Genomic DNA, 27,500 nt, shown 5'->3' on the forward strand with positions numbered 1-27,500 from the left:
CCCGCCAAATATTTGTTCATTCCCATTACCATGGGGAGAAGTGAGAGGGTGAACGTTACTCTGTGTATATTGGTCATGATGAATGCAGTATTCTGCCCTTTCGGTGTGCAAACATTCGTTAAACTGAGCCCCTCCTGGACAGCTGCCGCCGCCCTTGGGCCCAGGACCACAGTTTGAGAACCACTGTATTCAGCAGTGTAGATGTGGTTCTAACCTTGGTCAGCTGCCCCGAATGTCAGAGTTATGGACATCTGCTGCTCGGGGAATGACCTCAAAGATGACGGGTGATTGTCCATTTCCTCGTTTTCACATAAGAGTTATGCTTCCTGAACTGGCTTTCTGCCAATAACCAATGATTCCGAGAAAAACTCCCGGTAAAGTTGGACTATTGACGTCAATCGTCCAATTTCTCTCAATCTCAAATCCCTGACCAATGACCTCCAGTGGTGCAAGTCATCTAACTCATAATACATTCGCTATGTTATATTCTATTCGTCAGCACACATCAAATCAAATCGAGAAAACAGTGGCGTAATCCCTGCCCAAAAATCAAATCTACAAACAATGTTTGATCAACTGATTGTTTTTGAAGCTGTAGGCGGTTCGATGGAAAGCAATGGGATGGAAACAAACCAAAACAAAAGCATGTGTGCATGTGTGTGCATGCTGGGACGTGCAGCCAAGCGCTCCCGGCTCCTGAATCTTAAAGCCTTACCTGGTCCAAAATAGCATCGCCGGTTCAATCTGAGGCGTTGGTTTTAACCTCCATGGAATACCAGAGGGGTGGGGCCCAACGGCTCAATTCTTAAACCAGGGCGTTTGGATTTGATTGATTGAATCTCTTACCGTTAATCGTTTAAAGACATCAAGACATTTAATGACACACAAAAGGCTTAATTGAAAATAATTGCAATATTAATTACTTTTTTATTGATTTTGCTTTTACTGTTTGTCCATTTTGTTGTTTGTCAATGGTCTGTTGACAGACTTCGTGAGCTACCTGATACATGAATTTCCCCAAGATAATTAATATAATATCCATCTATCTATGTATCTATATCTATCTAAAACGCACACCAAATGTCACAAACAACCACGACTTGGAGTGAGAGATCACACTACCTAATGGAACCTTCAAGAACTTTCCACGACCCTTGACGAACGATCATTTGGCTAATCCTTTGTTTAGAACCCTTGTGCCAAATTACCCATAAACCCTTTCAGCGCTGTCCCGCCCTAATTCAAAGGCGGGATCTGATTGTTGAGGGGTTCTTTGGAGACTTGATTCGAGGCACGGTCTTCGGGACGAAATAATTGGATCCAGAATAAAGGGTAATTAATTATTTGAATAATTATTTATTTAGGGGCGGAGTCAGGACATTTCTTGGACCCCCTGAAACCACAACCATCAAAATAAGAGTTACTACCCTGGGAGTTACTGAATCCACTTCTTGGTTTACCCTATTGCACTAAATCAGTATACCACATTTAGTAATTAGTCAAACTTATTTTGAATCATGTGTTTGACTTTAGCTGTTCCCGTAGTGCCCTACAGATTAACAGTGTTGTAAGTCTTAAAACTTTTCACACAAAGAGTTGTGGCTTTAAGGCCGCTTTGCTGGTTGGAGCCTGACTCATGGAGCCCTTTCATCAGGCCTGTGGCAGGGCCTGTAATTGCTGTTTTGGCAGAAGTGTGTGTGTGTGTGTGTGAGAGGGGTAGGGCATCCTGTGGACATTGTGGTCCTCTGATTAAAAAGGCAGGCACGTCCTACACACACACACACACATACACACACATACACACATACACACATACACACATACACACACACACTCACACACAGCTGAGCCTAAAGGGTTTAGGCTGCTGCTTGTCATCTGATTACTGCGTGCCTCGCTGCTTTTGTTTTACACGTGTGTGTGTGTGTTTGGCGTCGAGTCACCTTATCGGAACCAGTCACAACACGACTAAGAAGGCGTGATGGAGATCGACACGTCACCGGGCCTCTGGCACTCCCCTCTATTCAGTCCCGACCAGATGGACCGATTCATGGATTCAACCGATCGTACGCTAACCAGGAAGTGTACGGACGCGGGGTGTGTCCGTGTGTTTCCACGACAACGATTCGGTTGTGTGTGTTTGTCAGTTTATTTTTTTCCGTGACATAATTGCTTCGGGTGCCTGTGTGTGTTTGTGTGTGTCGGTGTCTCTTGAGTGCATGTTTTCTGGGTTCTACCAAGGTGTGTGTGTGTGTCTGTGTGTGTGTGTGTGTGTGACACCCTACGGCGAAAACAGCAGATCATGGCACTCCGCCCCCTCCCTCCTCCCTCCTCACCCTCTCCTCCCCCTCCCGCCTCCCTCTCCTCCCCCTCTCTCCTCCATCTCCTCCCCCCCTGGCAGGCCTGTGCTCCTCTGATAAGACCTCCCCACTGATCACACTGTAGGCTGTCTCCATGGGACCCCTTCAAAGAGTTTGTGTGTCTGTGATGTGTGTGCGTTTTTTTTTCTTAATATGTGTGTCTGTATATGTTTGTGTGTTTTTGGTCTTTATAGTTGTGTCCGTGGGGTTTTTGTGTGCTTTTTTTCCCTCAATATGTGTGTTTGTGTTTCTTTATGTTATGTCAGTTTTTCGTCTTATGTTTGTTTGTGTTTCCGTTGCAGCTGTTGTGTGTGTGTGTGTGTGCGTTTTTGTCCTAATCTGTGTGTGTTTGTGTGTCTTTATATGTTTGTGTTTTTTGTCTTTATATGCGTGTGTGTGTGTGTGTGTGAAAGGATTCCCAAACATTTTGAAACGTTGAAAGACAGTTGCAGTTCAAGGCTCTTCACGCGTTTAGAAACAGCTTTAACGGTTTGACCTTAACTCCAGCACCGGTCCATAATTCCAATATTTTACGTACACACAGCCCGTCTCCATTATGTGTCTGCTGAATACGAGATTTTGGAAAAGTCTCCTTTTCCTTTCCCCGTCGTGTTCCTCCCTTTATGACCAGGAGACCTCCCAGTGAAGCGTCCATCCTAGTCTGAAAAAGCTAGGCCCGCTAGTCTAGCTTATTGTCTCCTTTGTTTTAGCCGCTAGCGCCGCGGGGATGTTTTGACACGTGGCTAACGATTAGCATCCGGCTCCTCATTCCCATCGCCCCCCTCCCCCCCCTCGGAAGATCAAATATGGCCGGCCGTCAGCGATGGTTTGACCCGGACCTGATGCATACGCACGTGCGCACACGCACACATCCATCAGGGGGGCCCTCTGTTATCCTCACTGCTAAGATTACAGAACCCACCCCCTCCCTGGGGGAGACTTTCCGGGCATACAAGATAGAGAAGAGATAGCGAAATGGAGAGGGAGGGAGAGAGAGGGGGGAGATAGTCAGGGAGAGTGCTCCCCTTGTCTGTCTAACCATCTCGCTTCTCTCCCCGGCTCTGGTCCCTTTGGGACAGAGCAACATCAAGGTGACCGACAAGACGGAATGCACTTCTCTCTACCTCTCTCTCTCTCTCTCTACCTCTCTCTCTCTCTCTCTCTCTCTCTCTCTCTCTCTCTCTCTCTCTCTCTCTCTCTCTCTCTCTCTCTCTCTCTCTCTCTCTCTCTCTCTCTCTCTCTCTCTCTCTCTCTCTCTCTCTCTCTCTCTCTACCTCTCTCTACCTCTCTCTCTCCACCTCACACCCCCCTCTGACACCGCATTTTGATTGGTTGGGTGACATGAACCGTGACCACAGCGGCCTGTGGTTCTACGTGCGCGCGGTGACTTTTAGAAACTCACCACCGTGCCCGGGGCGGGGGAAATTGCTCTCCTGGTTTCTCTCCGTGAGCGAGCTCCGGTTTAAATGAGTACACGGGGGGGAGGGAGGGAGGGAGGGAGGAAGGAAGGGAGGAAGGTTGGAGGGGAGGAGGTAGGGTAAGGTCGACACAACAAAACCCAGCGGTCGACTTCCTTGGGGCGAATCGAGGCTACCGTTAAAAAATAATAGGACAAGCTGTCCGACACGCGCACTAATCTGCCATTTTATTCTTTCCTTTCGAAAACACGTTTTTCCGCGGAATCTCTCTCTCTCTCTCTCTCTCTGTCTCTCTCTGTCTCTCTCTGTCTCTCTCTCTCTCTCTCTCTCTCTCTCTCTCTCTCTCTCTCTCTCTCTCTCTCTCTCTCTCTCTCTCTCTGTCTCTCTGTCTCTCTCTCTCTGTCTCTCTGTCTCTCTGTCTCTCTCTCTCTGTCTCTCTCTGTCTCTCTGTCTCTCTCTGTCTCTGTCTCTGTCTCTCTGTCCCTCTCTGTCTCTCTCTCTCTCTCTCTCTCTCTCTTTCTCTTTCTCTTTTGTTTTTTTTATTTATATATATATATATATCTAGTCTTTACCTCTCTGTTCTGTTTTTCTCCCCCGCTCCTGATTTACCACACACTTGACCTTCTGCTTGAAGGATCCCTCCCCCTTTTAGCCTCCCTCCTTTCCCTCCCTTTGTCCCTGGCTCTCACTCTCTTCTCCTTTTTCTCTCTAATCTCCTCTCTCTCTCTCTCCACTCTCTTTCACCCTTTCCCCCTCCCTCTTATCTCTCCGGCTCCTCTATCCCACTCTCCCTGCTCCCTTTGTGTCCTATGCAAAATGACGACCCAGGCCACAGATTTAGACCCAGGTCGCAGGCCGGTCCGACTGGTTTTGCCTTGCAAATGAACCGAGCCCCGAGGGGCAAATCACCGGTCGTTTCTCCCACCTCGGACACACAAGCCATGATGTCTGATGTGCCTCTGGTCGTACACACAAGCCATGATGTCTGATGTGCCCTCTCACCGGAGACCGGTGAGAGGGTGAGGACACAAAGGGAGCAGGGAGAGTGGGATAGAGGAGCCGGACCTGTCCGGGCCTGCAGTAAGACCAAACGACCAGCGGCACATCAGACATCATGGCTTGTGTGTCCGAGGTGGGAGAAACGACCGGTGATTTGCCCCTCGGGGCTCGGTTCATTTGCAAGGCAAAACCAGTCGGACCGGCCTGCGACCTGGGTCTAAATCTGTGGCCTGGGTCGTCATTTTGCATACGGCGGAGACTTACATCTACAGGCTCCGTCTGTCCCTCTCTTTCCCCATCCCCCATCACTCTGTCCCTCCTTTGCTCCTTCTCTCTTCTTCCTCCCTCCCTCTCTTTCTCCATCCTCCATCCATTCTCCCTCCTTTGCTCCCTCCCCCTTCTTAATGTTGCCTGGTTCTCTCTGTGGTAGTCTCTCTCTCGCTCTCGCTCTCGCTCGCTCGCTCGCATTTTGTGTCGTCATCTCCAGTCAAAACGAATAAGACGGAATGCAAGGCCCTGCGACAAAGACAGCTGGAGACGACCACGGAAAGAGTATAGATCCGAAAGAGGCGATTATGTTTCCATTTTGAGGCTATGAACATTAAAAAGTATTGACATTTTAGGATTTAGCAATCGTCCAGATTAAAGTGGATCTGGTTTACAACCGCCTGCTCATCTGTTTATTGAACCACCCGTTTAGGCCCTGGCCCTAATTGGTCCGACATGGTAAAAAGGACCTTTGGGAGTTTTTAACCATAAAAAGCGTGGTGGGTGAATTGACCCACGGCCCCTAAGTTGGTGTGCATTGCTCCCAGATGGCTGGCAACACGTTGAGTGACGGCCCCTGAACTCAGCCTGCGAGCTGCAGATGGCCTGGCTGTCAGACGCTGTAACCGCAAGGCCTAAGATGGTGTGTGTGTGTGTGTGTGTGTGTGTGTGTGTGTGTGTGTGTGTGTGTGTGTGTGTGTGTGTGTGTGTGTGTGTGTGTGTGTGTGTGTGTGTGTGTGTGTGTGTGTGTGTGTGTGTGTGGCCAGTAGATTAGGCATGCCCAGCTGCCGTACACATTGCTACCGTCGTGCTAACGCTAGCATACTCCCGTGACGGTTTTTAGAGTCATTTGTCTCTTTGGGGTTGTGTCTTGTCACCAGCAGTTTATATTTTCAGAATTTTCGTCCCGTGTTAAAAGATGTGCGCCTGAGCATGATGATGCTTGTTTTGTACTAGGGTGTATTTCCTGTGTCGATAAAGTTTGGTTTGATGACGCAATTTGGCAGGAGTCGAAGGTCTTCGGTAGGAGTCAAACAAAAAAGTGTGTGTGTGTGTGTGTTTGTCCACTCAGCGGAGAGGGAAGGAATTGCCCAGCTTAAAAGAAAACATTTGTTTGCCTGCCAGGATTTTCAATAACATTAACAAGATTAGAAAATCGTACAAAGTCTCTCTCGCCCCCTTGCTCTCGGTCTCTCTCTTTATCTCACCCGCAGAACGCAGACATTCAGCAGTTTGTCTGCTCTCTCCAAGCTGAGTGGGAATCAAACACACAACCTGCTGCCTTGCACTGTGTGTGTGTGTGTGTGTGTGTGTGTGTGTGTGTGTGTGTGTGTGTGTGTGTGTGTGTGTGTGTGTGTGTGTGTGTGTGTGTGTGTGTGTGTGTGTGTGTGTGTGTGTGTGTGTGTGTGTGTGTTCGCGCGTGCACCTTATCCATAGGCACCCGCAGACAAATGTACGCAAAATGGAAAACAATGAGGCAAGACCTCGAAAAAACCTGCACTCTGTTAACGTGTTATTCCCTCTCCTTTCGCTGTTGCACTGAGTGCTCTCGGCTTCCCTCGTTAGTGACTTTGGATAAGAGCTAGATTACCGAATGTAAAATGCTAATGTTACCACACAGGTGGGATTATAATGGTGTGATCAAAGAGAAACAAGGGCTGATTTGACACACACACTCACACACACACACGTTCACACACGCACACACACACGTTCACACTTCCCCAGTAAAACGTAAAACGTGTAAAACGTGGAACCCGCACACAAACCTGCGCATCGTTCAAACAGTAACGACCCCGTTACCATAGATACGGCGAGGAGAGGGAGTTCCCTGGCGTTCGGAGTTCATCTCACTCATTCCCGGGTTTCTCGTGTTGGCTGGACACCGACGGGTCATTGGATGAAGGGGTGTGTGTGTGTGTGTGTGTGTGTGTGTGTGTGTGTGTGTGTGTGTGTGTGTGCGCTATTATGGTTTTGTGACATGCGTACCCTTTTCGATTTGATAGTCTAATGCATGTTTAACCCCTTAAGCAGCGCTATGAATAATGGTGGTGGAGGGGGAGCCGTGGGCTAAGACTGTTGTTTGCCCCCTGCTGTCACCCCTTTGCACTTCATCATCTCTCGCACCTTCTGTTCGCCCTTATTCCACCACACGCACCCCTTCGTCTCCCTCCCTCCCCCCTTCCTCCTTCATCTCCCCCCTCCCCCTCCCTCCTGTCGTTATCAAACCCATTTTCTTCGTCTTGGATGGTGGTTTTTCTCTCCCTCCTTCCCTCTCCTTTCCTCCCGTCACCCGTTGATCCGTCCCTCCCTCTCTCCCTTCTTTTCTTCCATCCCCCCCTCCTTTGCTCCCTCTCCCTTCTTCCTCCCTCCTTCTCTTGCTCCCTCCCTCCCTCTCCCTTCCTCCCTCCCTTTCTGTTTCTATCCTCCCATTCATCCATCGCTCCCTCCCTTCTTCCTCCCTCTCTCCCTTACCTCCCCCCCCCATCCCCTTCTGCCTTCCAGTCGTCAAATGCAAATTACGTCTTATTGCCTCTCGCTCTCTCTCGCTCTCCCTCTTCTCCCCCCCATCTATTGCTCATCACGATCCAATATATCCTCTCTCTACCTCTCCCTTCTGCCCCCTTTCAGACAGACAGACAGACAGATAGAAGGGGCTGAGAGGATTTCATGCGGAGACCGATCAAATCAAATAGATCCTCCAGATCGATTCCCAACCTCCCCCCACCCCCCCCCCCCCCCCCCCCCCCCCCCCCCCCCCGGGATAAAATCGCAGCCTTCAATTTGATTATGTCCTTAGACCCACCGAAGGAAATGCAAGCTCTCTGACTCTCTCCCTCCCCCCGTCACCCCCCTCCAGGTGCCTACCGACATATACGATCGCTTACTCTCTGTCTCCCCCCTCTCCCTCCCCCGTCTCCCCCCTCAAGGTGCCTACCGACATATACGATCGCTTACTCTCTGTCTCCCCCCTCTCCCTCCCCCGTCTCCCCCCTCCAGGTGCCTACCGACATATACGATCACTTACTCTCTGTCTCCCCCCTCTCCCTCCCCCGTCTCCCCCCTCCAGGTGCCTACCCGACATATACAATCAGTAAATCTCTGCCTCCCGTCTCCCTCCCCCCGTCTCCCCCGCTCAAGGTGCCTGCCCAAATTATACGATCACTGACTCTCTGCCTCCCCCCTCTCCCTCCCCCGTCTCCCCCCTCCAGGTGCCTACCGACGTGTCCATGGGCCTGCTGGCCGAGCCCCAGGTGGCCATGTTCTGCGGGAAGCTGAACATGCACGTCAACGTGCAGAGTGGCAAGTGGGAGCACGACCCCTCGGGCACCAAGAGCTGCATCGCCAACAAGGAGGGCATCCTCGAGTACTGCCAGGAGGTAGGTAGAGCTGGACGCTATTGATCGGCCGATATATCGACTGATATATCGACCGATATATTGGCCGATATATCGGCCGATATTTCGGTCGATATTTGCGTTTATTTTACGGGTATCGCAATCTGACATTTTTTTTTATTGTTTTTTTTCCCAGCATGATTTACAGACAGTTCACTAAATTGAGACTTCTTATCATATTTTTGTAATTTTTATGATGTAAATTTAGGGAAAAAGAAGCAGTATCGGCTCCAAATATCGGCTCAAGATAATTGGTATCGGCGTATCGGTCATCGGTTCAGGCTGATGAAAAAAAAAATCGTTGTCAATAAGTGCCAGGACGTACAACATACAATAAGTGCGTACATTAAGAGCCAGGACGTACAACATACAATAAGTGCGTACATTAAGAGCCAGGACGTACAACATACAATAAGTGCGTACATTAAGAGCCAGGACGTACAACATACATCAAGTGTGTTAGAGGGTGGGTGGTAGGGGGTGGGCTATGCATAGTCTGGGGGAACTCTGAACATGGGAGTCTTGAGTCTTTTGCGGAAGCTCTGATGTGAGAGCTATGATGACGTGTGCGTGTGGGTGGGAATTGACTTCTTTACGGTTCATTTGAATAGGGACGGATACGGAAACTCGGGATTAGCTAGAGACGGACATCTGATGTTTGCATCATAGTTTCTTTAGCCAAAGCTCATTGACGACACTTGTCCCTAGTGTGTGAGTACCTATTTATGAACCGTGTTATGGTTGACCTGTTCCCCAGGTGTACCCTGAGCTCCAGATCACCAACGTGGTGGAAGCCAACACGCCGGTCGGCATCCAGTACTGGTGCAAGAAGGGCCGCAAGCAGTGCCACCACCACACGCACATCGTGGTGCCCTACCGCTGCCTGGGTGAGTGGTCGGGGGGTGAGGGAGGGACTGAGGGAGGGAGTGAGAGGCTGAGGGAGGGAGTGGGAGGGAGTGAGAGGGTGAGGGGGGAGTGAGAGGGTGAGGGAGGCTGAGGGAGGGAGTGAGAGGGTGAGGGAGTGAGTGAGAGGGTGAGGGAGGGACTGAGAGGGTGAGGGAGGGACTGAGAGGGTGAGGGAGGGACTGAGAGGATGTGGGAGGGAGTGAGAGGATGTGGGAGGGAGTGAGAGGGTGAGGGAGGGAGTGAGAGGGTGAGGGAGGGACTGAGAGGGTGAGGGAGGGACTGAGAGGGTGAGGGAGGGACTGAGAGGGTGAGGGAGGGACTGAGGGTGGAGGGAGTGAGAGGCTGTGGGAGGGAGTGAGAGGCTGAGAGAGGGACTGAGGGTGGAGGGAGTGAGAGGCTGTGAGAGAGGGACTGAGAGGGTGGAGGGAGGGAGAGGCTGTGGGAGGGAGTGAGAGGCTGAGGGAGGGAGTGAGAGGCTGAGGGAGGGAGTGAGAGGGTGAGTGAGGGACTGAGAGGGTGAGGGATGGAGTGAGAGGGTGAGTGAGGGGGTGAGTGAGGGACTGAGAGGGTGAGTGAGGGGGTGAGAGGGTGAGTGAGGGGGTGAGAGGGTGAGTGAGGGAGTGAGAGTAAAGGAGTGAGCGGGTGAGTGAGGGACTGAGAGTGAGGGAGGGACTGAGAGTGAGGGAGGGACTGAGAGTGAGGGAGGGACTGAGAGTGAGGGAGGGACTGAGGGGTAGGGATGGAGTGAGAGGGGAAGGGAGGGACTGAGAGGGCGAGGGAGGGACTGAGAGGGTGAGGGAGGGACTGAGAGGGTGAGTGAGGGACTGAGAGGGTGAGTGAGGGGGTGAGAGGGTGAGTGAGGGACTGAGAGGGTGAGTGAGGGGGTGAGAGGGTGAGTGAGTGAGTGAGTGAGAGGGTGAGTGAGTGAGTGAGGGGGTGTGTGGGAGGGAGCGGCTGGGTGAGGGAGGGACTGAGAGAGTGAAAATGAATGAGTGTGAGAGTGAATTAGAGAGGGTGAGTGAGTGTGTAAATTAAGATTGTTTTTTATTATTCATAGTTAATCGATTTACCTCTCTTGAAATATTGTCATTGTTATCGGAGAGTCGAAAAATGGATGTGCCGTTAAATACCGACTTTTGTTACTGCAAACCGGAAAATGGATTTGTTTAACCGACCTCGTCTGAACGACGTATAGGATCCGGTATTCGCCGGTTTGGGATCTTGGCTGTGGCGGGCGGATCGGACCGGTTTTTAGCCTTGGGCTAGCGCCAGTGGGCGACTAACGGCTTTTAGCCGCGGCCCACGCTGTAATGTTAACGCCATCGTGCCACCGAGCGCCAGGGGTCAGAAATAATGGCTCCGCAGAAAAGGAAATGAAGAGGGTAATCATGGGGTCGGAGATTGGGGGGGGGGCTGTGTGTGTGTGTGTGTGTGTGTGTGTGTGTGTGTGTGTGTGTGCCCGCCCTTCAGTGGCTGCTGTTTCCACGGCAACAGCCGGTTGGTCCGCGTCTGATTGCCGCTTTGATTGCCGTCTACTTCTTGCGTTATCTCATTTTGTGCCAGAGGGACAGCTCCATCGCCCTGATTGGCTGAAATAGGAAGGGGGAGGGACGCAGAAATTGTGACGAGACTTAAAAACATTTTTATTTTTTTATTTCTCTCCCTCCTCCAGTCGGTGAGTTCGTGAGCGACGCCCTGCTGGTTCCGGACAAGTGCAAGTTCCTGCACCAGGAGCGCATGGACCAGTGCGAGAGCCACCTACACTGGCACACCGTCGCCAAGGAGGTGAGCCACGCCCCCTCGGGCCACGCCCCCTCCCTGGCCACGCCTCTAACCACGCCTTCTTACCGGGTCTCTATCATACAGGGCGGGTGAGGAAGAGAAGTGGGACAGGAGAAAAAAGGAGGGGGAGAGACAGAAAGGGGTTAAGGTAACAGGAGAGAGGAGAGGGGAGAGAGCAGATGAATCTGATAAATGAGCAGTAACCTCCTCCCTTAAATCGGAGTGAACCAAAACACATGTTCTTAGCTTTACGGTGGGGGGTTGGTACTTTTGGTGGTCAAGGTGTCGACCCCTCCCAGACAGGGGTTTTGGGGCGGTATCCTTAATCGCCTTAGCCTAACCGGTTGGTGTCCTTGAGTAAGATTTATTAACCCCTTACCTGCTCCTTAATGACATGTATTAGTTTTCACTGCAACCTACTATTGATACGTGCATCTCCTAAATGATGCTTTCTACAATGTACCTTTTGGTATCTTCGTAGTCACGCAGACAACAAGGAGAAAGGCGAGTGAGGAATAACGAAAGCCAATGACGACTCCCTTTTATGTTGTATTTTAGGTGTTGTCGTTGACAACGTCGGCATTGTTTTACGTAGATGTGGCACCGTTTTTTTACACCCCTAATTATAAGTTAAAAAGATCAACATTTGGGAAAGAATCAATCTTTTTATTAAATTTGGTAAAAAAAAACAACTCAATACTGTAAAAAGTAAAATCTGAATTAATATATAGAAAAAAGGGAACAAAAAAGAAGAAATATTATAAAATGTAAAATTGGGTTGAACGTACAAAAACAAAATGTTATAAAATGTTAAATTACAAAATCGAAATGTTATACAATTTAAATCTGGGATTAACGTATGAAAACAAAATGCTATAAAATTGTAAATCGGGATAAAGCGCAAAAAAACTAAACGTTATAAAAAGTAAAATTGGACTTAACGTACAAATACCCCCTCCCCCGCACCGCAGTCCTGCGGCGACCGCGCCATGAATCTCCATGACTACGGGATGCTGTTGCCGTGCGGCATCGACCGTTTCCGCGGGGTGGAGTTTGTGTGCTGCCCGGTCGAAGAGGAGCGCGACGCCGACAGCGCCGAGCGGGACGGGGACGACTCCGACGTCTGGTGGGGCGGGGCCGAGGCCGACTACTCTGACAACAGGTACACACCTACTACAACACACAAGATGCACACTTAATACACACGTTATACACCTGCACAATACACACGTCTGGTGGGGTGACTACTCTGACAACAGGTACACACGTACTACACACACAAGATACACGCTTGATACACACGTTATACACATGCACAATACACGCGTCTGGTGGGGTGACTACTCTGACAACAGGTTCACACTTACTACATATTTACTATACACTTAATAAACACGTTATACACACCTAATGCACACCTAATGCAGACTTACTACACAACTGATGCACACTTAATACCTGCACGATACCGACTTAATAAACACACACAATACATAAAACGCATACAAATCCTATATATATTTTAAGCATTTTTCAAGAAACGCAAAGACAATTCCCATCAATTTGTCTTATATATATACCTAGCCAGCTAGCTCAGACAGGTTTCAAGCTAACGAGCCTTTTCGGCTCAACATCACGCAGACTCCGTGTCACACGACCTTGCGGGCTAGGATTGAAACATTGCCACGTTTATTTGACAGTTGAAATTGCACGCTCTTGTGAAGCAAGCGCAAAATCTCATCGTTAACAGCCACTTCTGTCAGCACCACACACACACACACACACACACACACACACACACACACACACACACACACACACACACACACACACACACACACACACACACACACACACACACACACACACACACACACACACACAGGTTCCTTGATTGCATTGGGGCCGGCTTGTAATTGGGAATCCTATTTAGCTCCACTTCTCCCCTCATTTCCTCGTTATCCCTCCACCCCCGCTCGCTCTCTCTCTCCCCTCTTCATCCCTCGTTACGGCTTAACCTCCTTCACCTTCGTCCCCCCTCTAACCCACTCCACCCACCATCTCATCACCACCACCCAAAACCCCTCTGCACCTTCTGCCTCGACCCCATCACCCTCCCGGGTCCCACCTCTCCCTCCCCAACGCCTCTCCCGCCTCTATGACCAACACCATCGCCGCATAAAACCGCTCCTAACTCCACCTTTACCGTCACCAACACCTTCTGTCATCACATCAACCCCTCCCTCGTCACCCCAATCTTCTACCATCTCCCCTACCTCCACCTCACTCCGATCGTCTAAACCCACCTCCCCAACCGTCTTCCACCACCTCCACCCCTCCCCGCCACCCCCAACCTTCTCCCACCATCCAAACCTTCCACCTCCACCTCCCCCATCAACCTTTTACCGCCCCAACCTTCTAGCTCCACCTTCCCACCAACCCTAACATTCTCCCACCACCTCCACCTCGACGACCCCAACCATCGTCTCCCACCACCCACCCACCTCCCAAACCGTTTACCACCACGACTCCACCACGCTAACCGTCACCTACCACGACTCCACCACCGCTAACCGTCTACCACCACGACTCCACCACGGCTTACCGTCACCTACCACGACTCCACCACGCTAACCGTCTACCACCATGCTAACCGTCACCTACCACGACTCCACCACAGCTAACCGTCACCTACCACGACTCCACCACGCTAACCGTCACCTACCACGACTCCACCACCGCTAACCGTCACCTACCACGACTCCACCACGCTAACCGTCTACCACCATGCTAACCGTCACCTACCACGACTCCACCACGCTAACCGTCACCTACCACGACTCCACCACGCTAACCGTCTACCACCATGCTAACCGTCACCTACCACGACTCCACCACAGCTAACCGTCACCTACCACGACTCCACCACGCTAACCGTCACCTACCACGACTCCACCACGGCTTACCGTCACCTACCACGACTCCACCACGCTAACCGTCTACCACCATGCTAACCGTCACCTACCACGACTCCACCACAGCTAACCGTCACCTACCACGACTCCACCACGCTAACCGTCACCTACCACGACTCCACCACCGCTAACCGTCACCTACCACGACTCCACCACGGCTAACCGTCACCTACCACGACTCCACCACCGCTAACCGTCACCTACCACGACTCCACCACGGCTAACCGTCACCTACCACGACTCCACCACCGCTAACCGTCACCTACCACGACTCCACCACCGCTAACCGTCTACCACCATGCTAACCGTCACCTACCACGACTCCACCACCGCTAAACGTCACCTACCACGACTCCACCACCGCTAACCTTCCACCCTGAACTTTACCTCCACCTCCACCTCCAGCATGGTGCGTGAGCCGGTGCAGCCCCCCCAGCAGCAGCCCCAGCCGCCCAAGGCGGAGGAGAAGGCGGCGGAGGACGAGGAGCTGAGCAGGCGCTCCTGGGAGAGCGACAAGAAGGAGGAGGAGGCGGCCACGCTGGACGAGTACCTGGCGGGCGTCAAGGACAACGGCGAGGAGGAGACGGTGCTGGACAACGACCGCGACGGGGACGGTGACGTGGACGTCGCCGTGGACACCCCCGCGGCGGCGGCGGCGACCGTCGTCGAGGACAACAACGCCAAGGACGAGGACGCGGAGAACGACGAGGACGAAGAGTACGAGGACGAAGAGGACGCCGGCGCCGACGGCGAGGGCGCCTACATGAACGGGGACGAGGACGACGAGGACGAGGACGATGAAGACGACGAGCCCACCACTAATGTCGCCATGACGACCACCACCACCACCACCACCACCACCGAGTCCATTGAGGAGGTGGTCCGAGGTGAGCCTCCCAAACTGTCCCCTGTTCCACATAAATGTCCACTTTTTAAATTAATTTCTGTGTTGATCATTGAGTTAATTCTTTATTTGATTACTTCATTTTTTGTTCATTATTTTACATTTCACCCAAAGCCATTTTAGGCGTTAAAAGGTTTTTCCTGGGGGAACATCAAAACCATTACCAAAGATTTCATGCCATTTTTAATTTTGCCAAGTCGTGGACGCCATGGGTTAGCATTCATGCTAATCCAACACGTTAGCATGGGTTAGCGCCCAAGCTAATCCATGGGTTCACGTCGGTTAGCATCCACGCCGACCCAGGTGTAAGCACGGTATGACTCACACGTGACCACGGGAGTGTGACGGCCCGTTTGTGCACGTGTGTGTGCGTCCCAGAGGTGTGTCTGGCCAGCGCGGAGACCGGTCCGTGCCGTGCCATGCTGCCCCGCTGGTACTTTGACCGCGAGGAGGGCCGCTGTGCCCAGTTTATCTACGGCGGCTGCGGCGGCAACAGGAATAACTTTGACTCCGAGGAGTACTGCCTCTCGGTCTGCAACAGCGTCCGTAAGTCCCTTCAAAAATCGGCGGCTAACACCAACTGCTAAGAGTTAGCCGTTCCGCCGCCCCCGACTACTACCACCTTCACTACTATAAGCTCGTCTGGTGTGTCCCTAACCCCTTCCGTTTGCTAACTTTCCGCTAACCCATGCCTTTCAACTTCTATCGCTAACTCCTATCCTTAACCACACAGCTCTTAGCAAACAAAGAACCATGGTTTAGCTGGGTGTGGTTTTCCTCTTCTGTGTATCTGTACATCACCAGCTCCAAGAGACTGCTACAACAAGCCTGTTGCTAAGATAGCCCAACAATCACTAGCTACAAACTATGGCCACAACCAGACTGTTGCTAAGATGGCCCAACAATCACTAGCTACAAACTATGGCTACAACCAGCCTGTTGCTAAGATAGCCCAACAATCACTAGCTACAAACTATGGCTACAACCAGCCTGTTGCTAAGATAGCCCAACAACCACTAGCTACAAACTATGGCTACAACCAGCCTGTTGCTAAGATAGCCCAACAACCACTAGCTACAAACTATGGCTACAACCAGCCTGTTGCTAAGATAGCCCAACAATCACTAGCTACAAACTATGGCTACAACCAGCCTGTTGCTAAGATAGCCCAACAATCACTAGCTACAAACTATGGCTACAACCAGCCTGTTGCTAAGATAGCCCAACAACCACTAGCTACAAACTATGGCTACAACCAGCCTGTTGCTAAGATAGCCCAACAACCACTAGCTACAAACTATGGCTACAGCACCTCTGTTGCTAAGATAGCCCAACATCCACTAGCTACAAACTATGGCTACAGCACCTCTGTTGCTAAGATAGCCCAACATCCACTAGCTACAAACTAGGGCTACAAAAAACTTGTTACTAAGCTAGCCTAACCTCAACTCTATTTAACCGCTACTCATTGGACTCGCTCAAGCCCTGACAGCTCCCTGCATCACGGTTGAAACACAAATCCAACGCTAGCCAAAGCGTTGTATCTGGGGCTTTTTGGGGGCTTGTTCGCCTGGGGAACCTTCAATCTGGAGTGTTTCAATCACACTCCAAACGCACTCCCTTTTTGGTCGTGATCCCGAGCAGCGAGGTTGGGAATTTTGAGAGGTTGTTCCGAACAATAATGGGATGTTTTTCCTTGTAGAGGTTAGTCATCTTAAAGCCGTCTTACCTGACGTTGTAAAGAGGCTTTGTTGGCGGCCAATCTTCACGGCTAAAGCGCTATTGTTTTCTAAAAAGGCTTAAACTAACAGGTAACAAGCTTGTTGTGGCTTTTGTGAGGCTAACCTGGTAACAAGCTTAGTTTAAGCTCATTTATGTCAAACAATTCTCCTTCATAAGTTAGGAGAGTAACGGGTAACAACAAAAGAAGTGAGGGGTAAGTCATCTGACTAAAGGATGCCTGCTGGAAAGGAGAAAGAAAGAAAAAATCACGCCTCCTCCTCTCTTTAATCCACGGTTTCAGTTATTTATCATCCGGCTCTTTTGAAGATTCGATGTGACGGTTGAGAACTGCCCAGGCGTACGGGCTGTCTCTAACAATTACTGGGAGATGCCAGAATGATCCAGAAGGCAGGTCCAGTTCTGTGCTGAGGCGGATCCATCGGTAATGAAAAGAAACCAGAGGGGTGGGATTTAAAGATTTCCCCTGGATAGTGGCTTGATTTGCTGCGTAAGGTGTGACATGCAGGTCTGATGGGGGGTTGTGTGTGTGGCTGTGTGTGTGAGTGAGAGATTTCTGCCATGCCAAGCATGGCTGGAGTGAGAAAGTGCTGTGGTGGGGGATTGGAAATCCGGTCTGGGACACACACACTTCTTTTTCCGACACACACACAAAAACACACCATGCACACACAAACCCTATGCACACATGGTGGTTATTCACACGCACGCACACACGGCCCCATGGACACACAGACTTCAACACTTATATGCCCTTTTCAGTTTCTTCCAATAATTAGTCCCTTGTGTGTGTGTCTGTGTGTGTTTGTGTGTGTGCGCTCCCCCCAGATGCTGCAATGCATTTTTCCAAAAATACGCAACTCAGAAAATATGGAGGCTGTCATATATTTTGGCCTAGATGATATAAACCAGCAGTTGTTTTCGTGTTTCGATTACCGTATATCACGTGACCAGGCTTGGCATAACAAGGACACACACACTCTCTCTCGCTCTCTCGCTCTCTCGCTCTCTCGCTCTCTCTCTCTCTCTCTCTCTCTCTCTCTCTCTCTCTCTCTCTCTCTCTCTCTCTCCCTCCTCCTCCCCCCCCCCCCCCCCCCCCCGGTGTGTGGGTTCACGGATTAAACGAGCGCCATGAAGGAGACGTTCATCTTCAACGCTACATTTAATGAGGGCGTGACACCGGTGGTAAGATGGCCGCCAAAAACGGCAGTTCATCTCTCCCAGGAAGCCCCCCCGAGACGTATCAAAAGAGCAGAGATTTGGCTAGGGAGAGGTTTGGCGCTCCGGATAAAGTTTCACGACGGCACATCTTGGCAGGCAGAGACCCACCGAGGAGCCGGGGCGCGGTTCTGTTTCTGGGTGCATCGCCAGCCCAGGGCGACCGCTACGACTAGCCTTTTGCTAAACTAGCCCTACAACGGCTAGCTCCAATCTATGGCTACAACAAGCGTGTTGCTAAACCAGCTCCAATCTATAGCTACAACAAGCGTGTTGCTAAGCTAACTCTTAACACAGCTAGCTCCAATCTATGGCTACAACAAGATTGTTGCTAAGCCAGCTCCAATCTATAGCTACAACAAGCTTGTTGCTAAACCAGCTCCAATCTATGGCTACAACAAGCTTGTTGCTAAACCAGCTCAAATCTATGGCTACAACAAGCTTGTTGCTAAACCAGCTCCAATCTATGGCTACAACAAGCTTGCTGCTAAGCCAGCTCCAATCTATGGCTACAACAAGCGTGTTGCTAAGCCAGCTCCAATCTATGGCTACAACAAGCTTGTTGCTAAGCTAACTCTTAACACAGCTAGCTCCAATCTATGGCTACAACAAGCTTGTTGCTAAGCTAACTCTTAACACAGCTAGCTCCAATCTATGGCTACAACAAGCTTGTTGCTAAGCTAACTCTTAACACAGCTAGCTCCAATCTATGGCTACAACAAGCTTGTTGCTAAGCTAGCTCCTTCAGCAGCTTCCCTGTTTTTTCCACACCTGAGCTCCGACTAACCCTTTCTATTGTGTGTGTGTGTGTGTTGTGTTTAATAATGTGTCTCTTGGTGGTGGCTGTCCTATGTTCACGTGTCATTGTGTAATAGTGTGTAACAGTAAAACATTTCCGAAATAAGTAGAGGTGGATAATGGGTTCTAGATCATGTAAATCGATAGTTACCAGATGGTGCTCTACACCTCTCTGTAGTTTTGCTCCATGCTGGACACTCTAGAAGTCTTAACCCCCACAACTTAAAAGAGGATTGATTAAACATAGTCGCTGGCATTATGTGGGACTGAAGAAATTGGGAAAGAAATTATGATATTGACTAATTTTCTCCAAACCCCATTATCCCCGCCCCTACCACATCCTGATGCTGCTCCCTCATCCTCCTCCTCCTCCTGCTCCATAAACACCCTCCTCTTCCCTCGTTCTCCTCCTCCTCCATCTCGTTCCTCCTCCATCTCGTTCCTCCTCCTCCTCCTCCTCATCCATCTCGTTCCTCCTCCTCCTCCATCTCGTTCCTCCTCCTCCTCCACCTCCTTCATCTCGTTCCTCCTCCTCCATCTTGTTTCTCCTCCTCCTTCATCTTGTTCCTCCTCCGCCTTCATCTCGTTCCTCCGCCTTCATCTCGTTCCTCCTCCTTCATCTCGTTCCTCCTCCTCCTCTTTCATCTCGTTCCTCCTCTTCCTCCTTCATCTTGTTCCTCCTCCTCCTTCATCTCGTTCCTCCTCCTCCTCCTCCTCCTTCATCTCGTTCCTTCTCATCCTCCCCCACCCTCCAAATCCACCCTCTTCTCCTGCCACCTCCTCCTTCTCCACCTACTCTCTCTTTCTCCTCCTCCTTCCTCCTTGTCTTTCTCCACCCTTCCCCACTACCACCACCTCCTCTCCCCCTCTCATCCTCCTCTTCCTCCTCCACCTCCTCGGCTCTCCTTTATCCTCACCCTCGTCCTCATTTCTCCACCACGTCCTTCCCCCCCCCCCCCCTCAGTGCCCACTGCCTCCCCCACCACCCCCGACGCCGTGGACCACTACCTGGAGTCTGCCGGGGACGACAACGAGCACGCCCACTTCCAGAAGGCCAAGGAGAGCCTGGAGGCCAAGCACCGCGACCGCATGGCCCAGGTACAGGCACTCGACGCACACGACGCTCACGCAACACGACGCGCACACACACAAAGCGCACCGCATACCAAACACTCGCAGCGCACGACATAAACAACGCTCTCACACCGCACGCACAAATATCCACAACGCACACACACACGACACTCACGCACACAACGCACTCACAAGGCCAACACAAAACAGACATAACGCGCACAAAACAAAGACACGCACAACAAGTTCACAAAACGGGCACAAAAAAACAACACACTCACAAAAGAACTGAACACAAACAAGGACACTCAAATCATAGAAGGCCAGAAAAGAGGAAAATAACATAAATGCATACAAACAAAACAAGACGTACAAATAACGCAAACCAAAGGACAGGTATTAATTATGACAAAGAACGAACGACAAATGAACCCAAACGAAGACACTCCAACAAACCGAAACAGACCGACACAAACACACAAATGACGAAGAAACCTAAACAAAAGCACACGGACAAGGACGCTCCGACACTCAAGTGAGACCAAACAGAACAACACAAACAGACAAACGACGACAAATCCTAAACAAAGAACCCAACCGAACCAGAACCCTGCTAGTTTAGCCCGCTGTTGGACGGTGGCAGTGTGAATCAAGAGGTGGTTTGTGGTATTTTCCAACGCGGCTGGGCGGGATTCAGGACAGAGGAATGGTAGGAAGGAAGTGAGAACAGGAATTTGGTGTGGAAACAGGAAATGGAGGGAGAGTGTGGAAGGGAGGAGGGAGGAGGCGGGAGGGAGACGTAGATGGAGGGCTGGAAATGTAAGACGGAGTGTGAGAGAGGGGGAGAGAGAGAGAGAGAGAGAGGTAGAGAGAGAGAGAGAGAGAGGTAGAGAGAGAGAGAGGAGAGAGAGAGAGAGAGGTAGAGAGAGAGAGAGAGGTAGAGAGAGAGAGGTAGAGAGAGAGAGAGGTAGAGAGAGAGAGAGGTAGAGAGAGAGAGAGGTAGAGAGAGAGAGAGAGGTAGAGAGAGGTAGAGAGAGAGAGAGGTAGAGAGAGAGAGGTAGAGAGAGAGGGAGGTAGAGAGAGGTAGAGAGAGGTAGGGAGGGAGTGGTAGAGAGAGGTAGAATTAGAGAGGTAGGGTTAGAGAGAGGTAGGGAGAGAGGGAGGGAGTGGTAGAGAGAGGTAGAATTAGAGAGGTAGGGTTAGAGAGAGGTAGGGTTAGAGAGGTAGGGTTAGAGAGGTAGGGTTAGAGAGGTAGAGGGAGATGATGCACTTGACTGATGGTGGTACTGGGATCGAACCCAGTACCATTTCAATTTAGAGTAAACACCGTAGCCACGCCCCTATCCTGTCTGACAGGAATGTGCGAGTGAGGCAGGAAGACATTTTCCCGATAAGATAACGGTGACGAAGAAACGTAAACATTCCGCCAACTTCTAAAGAATGTTCGGAACATATTTCACTTTGTTTAATGATATTTATATATTATATTTCTTCTGACTAATTAATAGACGGGTACGAGTTCTTCAGGGCCGCCATTTTCCCCCATGCGACCCAGATTGTTTACCCCTCCGCCCCTGCTGCCATTTTGAGAGCCACAGGAAGGAAGCTGCTATCTGGCTGCCAAGTCACATCGTTTAGGGACTTTTGCTCTTTCTAGTTCTCTTTTGTAGTTCTTCTCACAAGTAGCTCGTCGAGGCTTCTAACCCCTTATGGCCCCTTTGTACACAGTGCTGTTGACTTCTTTCATTGTCGGCTCCAAAAGGTCCTTCCTGTTGCGTTCGAGGCATCGCTGAAACATTGCAACCGTCAAAGGCACAATATGACGACTTTAGTGGTATCTGGTGGCACGGACTTGGCAGAAAATGAACATTACACTCTTAAATATGTTTTAATGAGTGTATAACCCCATGAGAATACGAGATGTGTGTCGGTTCCTTAGTTTGAGCCCTTTAATATCTAGATGGGGGGCGAGCATGTTGCATTGCCATGTTTCTACAGTAGCCCAGAATGGACAAAAGGCTTTAGAGAGAACGCGTTTTGGGATAAGAGTTGTAGGAGGGAGTGGGCGTGTTATCTCCATGGCTACGACCTATTTGTTTTATAAGTACTGTCATGCTGGAGCAATATAACGAGCGATGTTGTACATGAAATGCGCCACACATGACTGGCGTTATACCACGGTTCCAGGAAGACACGTAACTCGAAACATCTACACACACACACATATACACACATACACACATACACACACACACACACACACATACACACACACACAGTGTCGTTATACATTAGTGTCCTAGAAGCTAATCCCTAGCTCGGACTCAGACATCAACATCATGTGGATCTCTGGACTCAAAGACAGATCATGTGACCATGGGGTGTGTGTGTGTGTGTGTGTGTGTGTGTGTGTGTGTGTGCAGGTGATGAGAGAGTGGGACGACGCAGAGAAGGAGGCAAAGAGTCTTCAGCGCTCCGACAAGAAAGCCGTCATCCAGGTTGGATACGCACACACATTGACACACACACACGCGCGCGCGCACCCACCGACGCTAGCGCTCTGGTCCCCCTAGCTAGCGCCGAAGCTAGCTGGAGCTACGTTGCGCAATCAGTACTGCGTCAATGGGGTGTGGTTTAATGGATTATTATTCGCAAAATTGTACACACACACGCACGCACGCACGCGCGCGCGCGCACTGCATATGTCTACACACTCAAATCCCCCCTCACGCCAGACACGCACTCGCCAACACGCACGCACGCACACACTCTCACTCACTCACAGACGTGCATAATCCCATCATTCCTCACCGTCATGTTGCGTTATGCGTTTGATGTTTCTCTGTTGCCGTGGAAACAGCCTCGTCCCTACCTCCACTCAATCTGTTGACGATCCGCGGCTCTGAGTATGAATAGTCATGTGTAGGATCGTCTGTGAGTGGGAAAACATGACAGTGCCAGTCGTCCCCTCATGGTAACGCGTCGTGATGATGTAATAAATTAACATCCACACCAACGCACCACCGTTTTATACTTTGGAACGCCACGAGGCTATTCTTTTCCCGGTGAATTATTACATTTGTTTGACTGGCAGCCAACGTGTTTATGAAACGGATAGAATCCGTTATTTCTGGAAGGCGTGATCAATATTTGATAAATGGTGATTGTAACATTTTCGTATCGCTCTGTCGACATTCCAGCTCAATTAATTCAGCATAATTCAGATAAATGAGAAAAAACGATTTTTTTAGGGCCAGACGTCAATCATTTTACACATTGGCTTGAACATACAGTATGTGTGTGAATATCTTCTTACCCCACAGGGATTTGTGCTACAATAAGACCACTTTATTTATTTATACCTAATGTCTGTATATTTCTCGTGTGTGTGTGTGTGTGTGTGTGTGTGTGTGTGTGTGTGTGTGTGTGTGTGTGTGTGTGTGTGTGTGTGTGTGTGTGTGTGTGTGTGTGTGTGTGTGTGTGTGTGTGCGCGCCCTCAGCGTTTCCAGGACAAGGTGGACTCCCTGGAGCAGGAGGCGGCCAGCGAGCGCCAGCAGCTGGTGGAGACCCACATGGCCCGCGTGGAGGCCCTGCTCAACGACCGGCGCCGCCTGGCCCTGGAGAGCTACCTCACCTCCCTGCAGCAAGAGCCCCCCAAGGTGAGGGTCCCGCGCCGGGGGCCACGGCCCGCCTGGCTCCAGACGAGGTCGCGGGCGGGGGGGGAGGTTTATTGTGGATGATTGATTGACACTTGGTGTGTGTGTGTGTGTGTGTGTGTGTGTGTGTGTGTGTGTGTGTGTGTGTGTGTGTGTGTGTGTGTGTGTGTGTGTGTGTGTGTGTGTGTGTGTGTGTGTGTGTGTGTGTGTGTGTGTGTGTTTCCACACATGGACACACACACACGCGCACATGCACACGTGCATACATGGACACACAGAGAGATGGATGCACACACAGACACAAAGATGGACACACAGACACACAAACAGAGAGGGACACGCACACAGGGACACGCAAGCAGAAACATAGATGGTCACACACAGACACACAAACAGAGACGGACACAGAGGTGAACAGACGCACACAAAGAGAGAGGTAGACACACAGATGCAAACGCACACACACACAGAGAGACGGAAACACACTGAACGAATGACCCCCCCCCCCCCCCCCCTTTATTCATCTTAGCCTCAATCTTCCGTCCGCCTTAACAGACAACATTAACCTTGTCCCTCCTGTTCTTCACGCTCTCCGTTGCCACGGCAGCCCCGCCACGTGTTCAGCCTGCTGAAGAAGTACGTGCGCGCCGAGCAGAAGGACCGCCAGCACACCCTCAAGCACTTTGAGCACGTGCGCATGATGGACCCCAAGAAGGCCGCCCAGATCCGACCCCAGGTACCCACCATGACCCTTGACCTCATCCTCCCTCGCGCGCTCATACTCTCCCTCTCTCTGATCAATCCCTCCCTCTCTGATCAATCCCTCCCTCTCTGATCAATCCCTCCCTCTCTGATCAATCCCTCCCTCTCTGATCAATCCCTCCCTCTCTGATCAATCCCTCCCTCTCTGATCAATCCCTCCCTCTCTGATCAATCCCTCCCTCTCTGATCAATCCCTCCCTCTCTGATCAATCCCTCCCTCTCTGATCAATCCCTCCCTCTCCCCCTCACGACTTCAGTCCTCGTCTCCTTCCCTCCCTGCCTCCCTACTTCACTCCCTCTCCACTCCCTCCCTCCCTCCCTCCCTCCCTCCCTCCCAAAATCCTCCAATAAATTGCAGTCTTCCAACCGGCACACCAGAAATCAGTTACATAATTCTTGAGTCATTTCCTCGCAATTCAGATCTCAGTTTTGTCCCGACGGAAATGCATTCTGTCCATACGTGTGTTTGTTTTATTGCATTTAGCTCGTTAAAAGGTCGCTACCGATGCTAGCTGACTAACAATTAGCTCTAGCTTGTTGCAGAGATGTTTTTGAACCACTCGCGTATTGCGTGGTTACAGTAAATCCCTCCCTTGATCGTCGACTCCCTCCCTCACTCCTCACTCGTTCACGTGTGTGTGTGTGTGTGTGTGTGTGCGCTCCCCAGGTGCTGACCCACCTGCGTGTGATCGAGGAGCGTATGAACCAGTCCCTGGGCCTCCTGTACAAGGTGCCTGGGGTGGCCGACGACATTCAGGACCAAGTCGGTGAGTGGCCCCTCTCTCTCTGTCTGTCTGTCTGTCTGTCCGTCCTTCTTTCAGTCCCTCGGTCTGCCCCTCTCGGTCCGTCTCAGACTGTCCCTCTGTCTGTTTCTCTGTCCATCCTCTCAGTCCACCTGTCTGTCTTTCAGTCCTTCTGTATGTCCTCTCGGTCTGCCTCAGTCCCTCTGTCTGTTTCTCTGTCTGTCCCCTCAGTCCCTCTTTCAGTCCGTCTGTCTGTCAGTCCATCTGTTTGTCCTCTCAGTCCGTCTGTCTTTCCTGTCTGTCCATTTTCTCCTCCCTCTGTTTGTCCTTTCTGTCCCCCTGTCGGCCCCCTACTCTCTGTCTGTCCTCCCAGTCCATCTGTATGTCCCCTCCTGTCTGTCTGTCCTTCTGTCACTCTGTCCTTTCTCTCTGTCCTTCTGTCTGTCCTTTCAGTCAATCTGTCTGTCCTTCTGTGTCCTTTCAGTCAATCTGTCTGTCCTTCTGTGTCCTTTCAGTCAATCTGTCTGTCCTTCTGTCTGTCAGACCCTCTGTCTGGGTTCAAGGCAGAGGACGAACGATAAAAGATCTGTTTCTAATCTAGCCTCCTAAGTCCTTCACACCCGTGTCAACGCAAAAGTGCTGCACATGCTCAGTGCGGCCCGGTTACCCCTAACAGATCTCCATAGGTACCTAACCTCACACTTCCAGACTGGTTCCTCTGGTACCACTAGATGGTACCCGTTCATGTGGAGGTCATGGTCTTCACCCAGGGCGATTCGGAGACCCCCAGGCCCACGGTGTGAAACTTTGCTTCCTATCGCACTAAAAATCCAATTATTCAGAGCGATGTTTTCTTACCGACGTGTTCTCTTAACAAAACTGTCAGTTGACAGCGAGTTCTGTTCACACATCAAGTCGACGATATAAAACAAAACGAATGTGTTGCGCCGCGAGTGAGCCGAATTAAAAATGCTAATGAAATGCAGAGAGCCGGAGAATATTCCCCATCGGGCTTTTAAATCTGAACTGATTTCAATTCTTTTTTTTCTTTTTTTTGTTGACAAAGAGAAAGCGAGGGGGGAGAATACGTCTCCTAATTAAACAAGCCTCTCTTAACCCAATTCCCCGCTGCAGTAAGTTGTGTTTGGTTTTTCTTCGAGCGAGGCGTACGGCCTCATTCTCGTTCCCTAAGTGAGGCGGCGAAGAGTTTAGCAGAAGCATAATGAAGTCCTCGCGTCAGCGGAAGAACCCCTTCTCTATTATCTCTGTTCCTCCCTTTCAGTCTTTTTGTCAGATTTTCTCAATCTTTCTTTCTCCTTCTTTCTATTTCTCTCTTTTTCTTTCTAGTCTCTCTCTCTCTCTCTCTCTCTCTCTCTCTCTCTCTCTCTCTCTCTCTCTCTCTCTCTCTCTCTCTCTCTCTCTCTCTCTCTCTCTCTCTCTCCTCTCTCCTCTCTCTCTCTCTCTCTCTCTCTCTCTCTCTCTCTCTCTCTCTCTCCTCTCTCTCTCTCTCTCTCTCTCTGGTCTCTCTCTCTCTGGTGGTCTCTCTCTCTCTCTCTCTGGTCTCTCTCTTCTGCTCGGTTCTCTCTCTCTCTGGTCTCTCTCTCTCTCTCTCGGTTCTTCTTCTTCGTCTCTCTGGTCTCTCTCTCTCTGGTCTCTCTCTCTCTCTCTCTCTCTGGTCTCTCTCTCTCTCTCTGGTCTCTCTCTCTCTCTCTGGTCTCTCCTTGTCCATGTCCCTCACACTGCCGATCGTCCGTCATGCTAGTTTGGAACTCTGGGTTAATTACTTGCGTGTGCGTCACAAGAGCATCAGTGTGTCTCTCGTTTGTAATACAGACACACACATGCAAACACAGGGCCCTATTGACGCAATTGAAAATGAGATAGTTTGTTGATGATGTTTGTGTGGAAAGAACCTTGGGTCCCGAACAATAGAAATCTTTGATATCAGTTCCTTTTTATCAAACCCAAATCGTGTTTTAGTAATTGCCGTATTTAAAAAAATAAATAAATCAGCAAACGTACCAAAGAGGCAAAGAAAGGTCTCTGAAAAAAGAAAGAAGCAATTAAATAAATCCGTTTTTAATAGCGCGATAATGAAATTACGACATCGGCAGCCTTCCAAATAAAAGATTGCTCACTCTCTACTCCCACACGTTTGATCCTTTTATCTCCGTACAGAACCTTCTGTCCGCCATCGTCACCATTGTGATGGCGCCAGTGATGGTGAATGTGTTGCAATTCCACGTCAAGCGGTGTAACACTCAATCACATCTTGTGTGCGTGTGCGTGTCTGCTTTTAATCCTCATGGGGGCGGCGTCATCATCATCGCAGACAACCACGACGTTGCAGCTGTTAAGAAATATCGCCTCATATTTCATCAACTGTTAAGAGATATCGCCTCGTATCTCATCACAGTAGCCTCCGGGGCTCGCACAACTCTAAACAAATAAACCCCACCCTCTGGCCCACCCAGTGATGGCGAAACAACAGGACGGCTGC

The 27,500-nt window shown here is 50.5% G+C and overlaps 1 protein-coding gene across 1 annotated transcript in view; it reads left to right on the forward strand.

Annotated features, from left to right (window-relative positions):
- Positions 1-27,500, forward strand: part of appa (amyloid beta (A4) precursor protein a) — a 45,333-nt gene that overhangs the window by 7,200 nt on the left and 10,633 nt on the right. Inside the window, exons 2-12 of the mRNA XM_056587931.1 lie at positions 8,257-8,424; positions 9,200-9,329; positions 11,021-11,133; positions 12,102-12,292; positions 14,511-14,992; positions 15,388-15,555; positions 19,730-19,863; positions 22,263-22,337; positions 23,340-23,498; positions 24,103-24,231; positions 24,925-25,024. Coding sequence (XP_056443906.1) covers positions 8,257-8,424; positions 9,200-9,329; positions 11,021-11,133; positions 12,102-12,292; positions 14,511-14,992; positions 15,388-15,555; positions 19,730-19,863; positions 22,263-22,337; positions 23,340-23,498; positions 24,103-24,231; positions 24,925-25,024 — 1,849 coding nt within the window. The remainder of the gene's footprint in view (positions 1-8,256; positions 8,425-9,199; positions 9,330-11,020; positions 11,134-12,101; positions 12,293-14,510; positions 14,993-15,387; positions 15,556-19,729; positions 19,864-22,262; positions 22,338-23,339; positions 23,499-24,102; positions 24,232-24,924; positions 25,025-27,500) is intronic.

Source organism: Gadus chalcogrammus, chromosome 4, assembly GCF_026213295.1.
Source record: "Gadus chalcogrammus isolate NIFS_2021 chromosome 4, NIFS_Gcha_1.0, whole genome shotgun sequence".
Lineage (NCBI taxonomy): Eukaryota > Metazoa > Chordata > Actinopteri > Gadiformes > Gadidae > Gadus > Gadus chalcogrammus.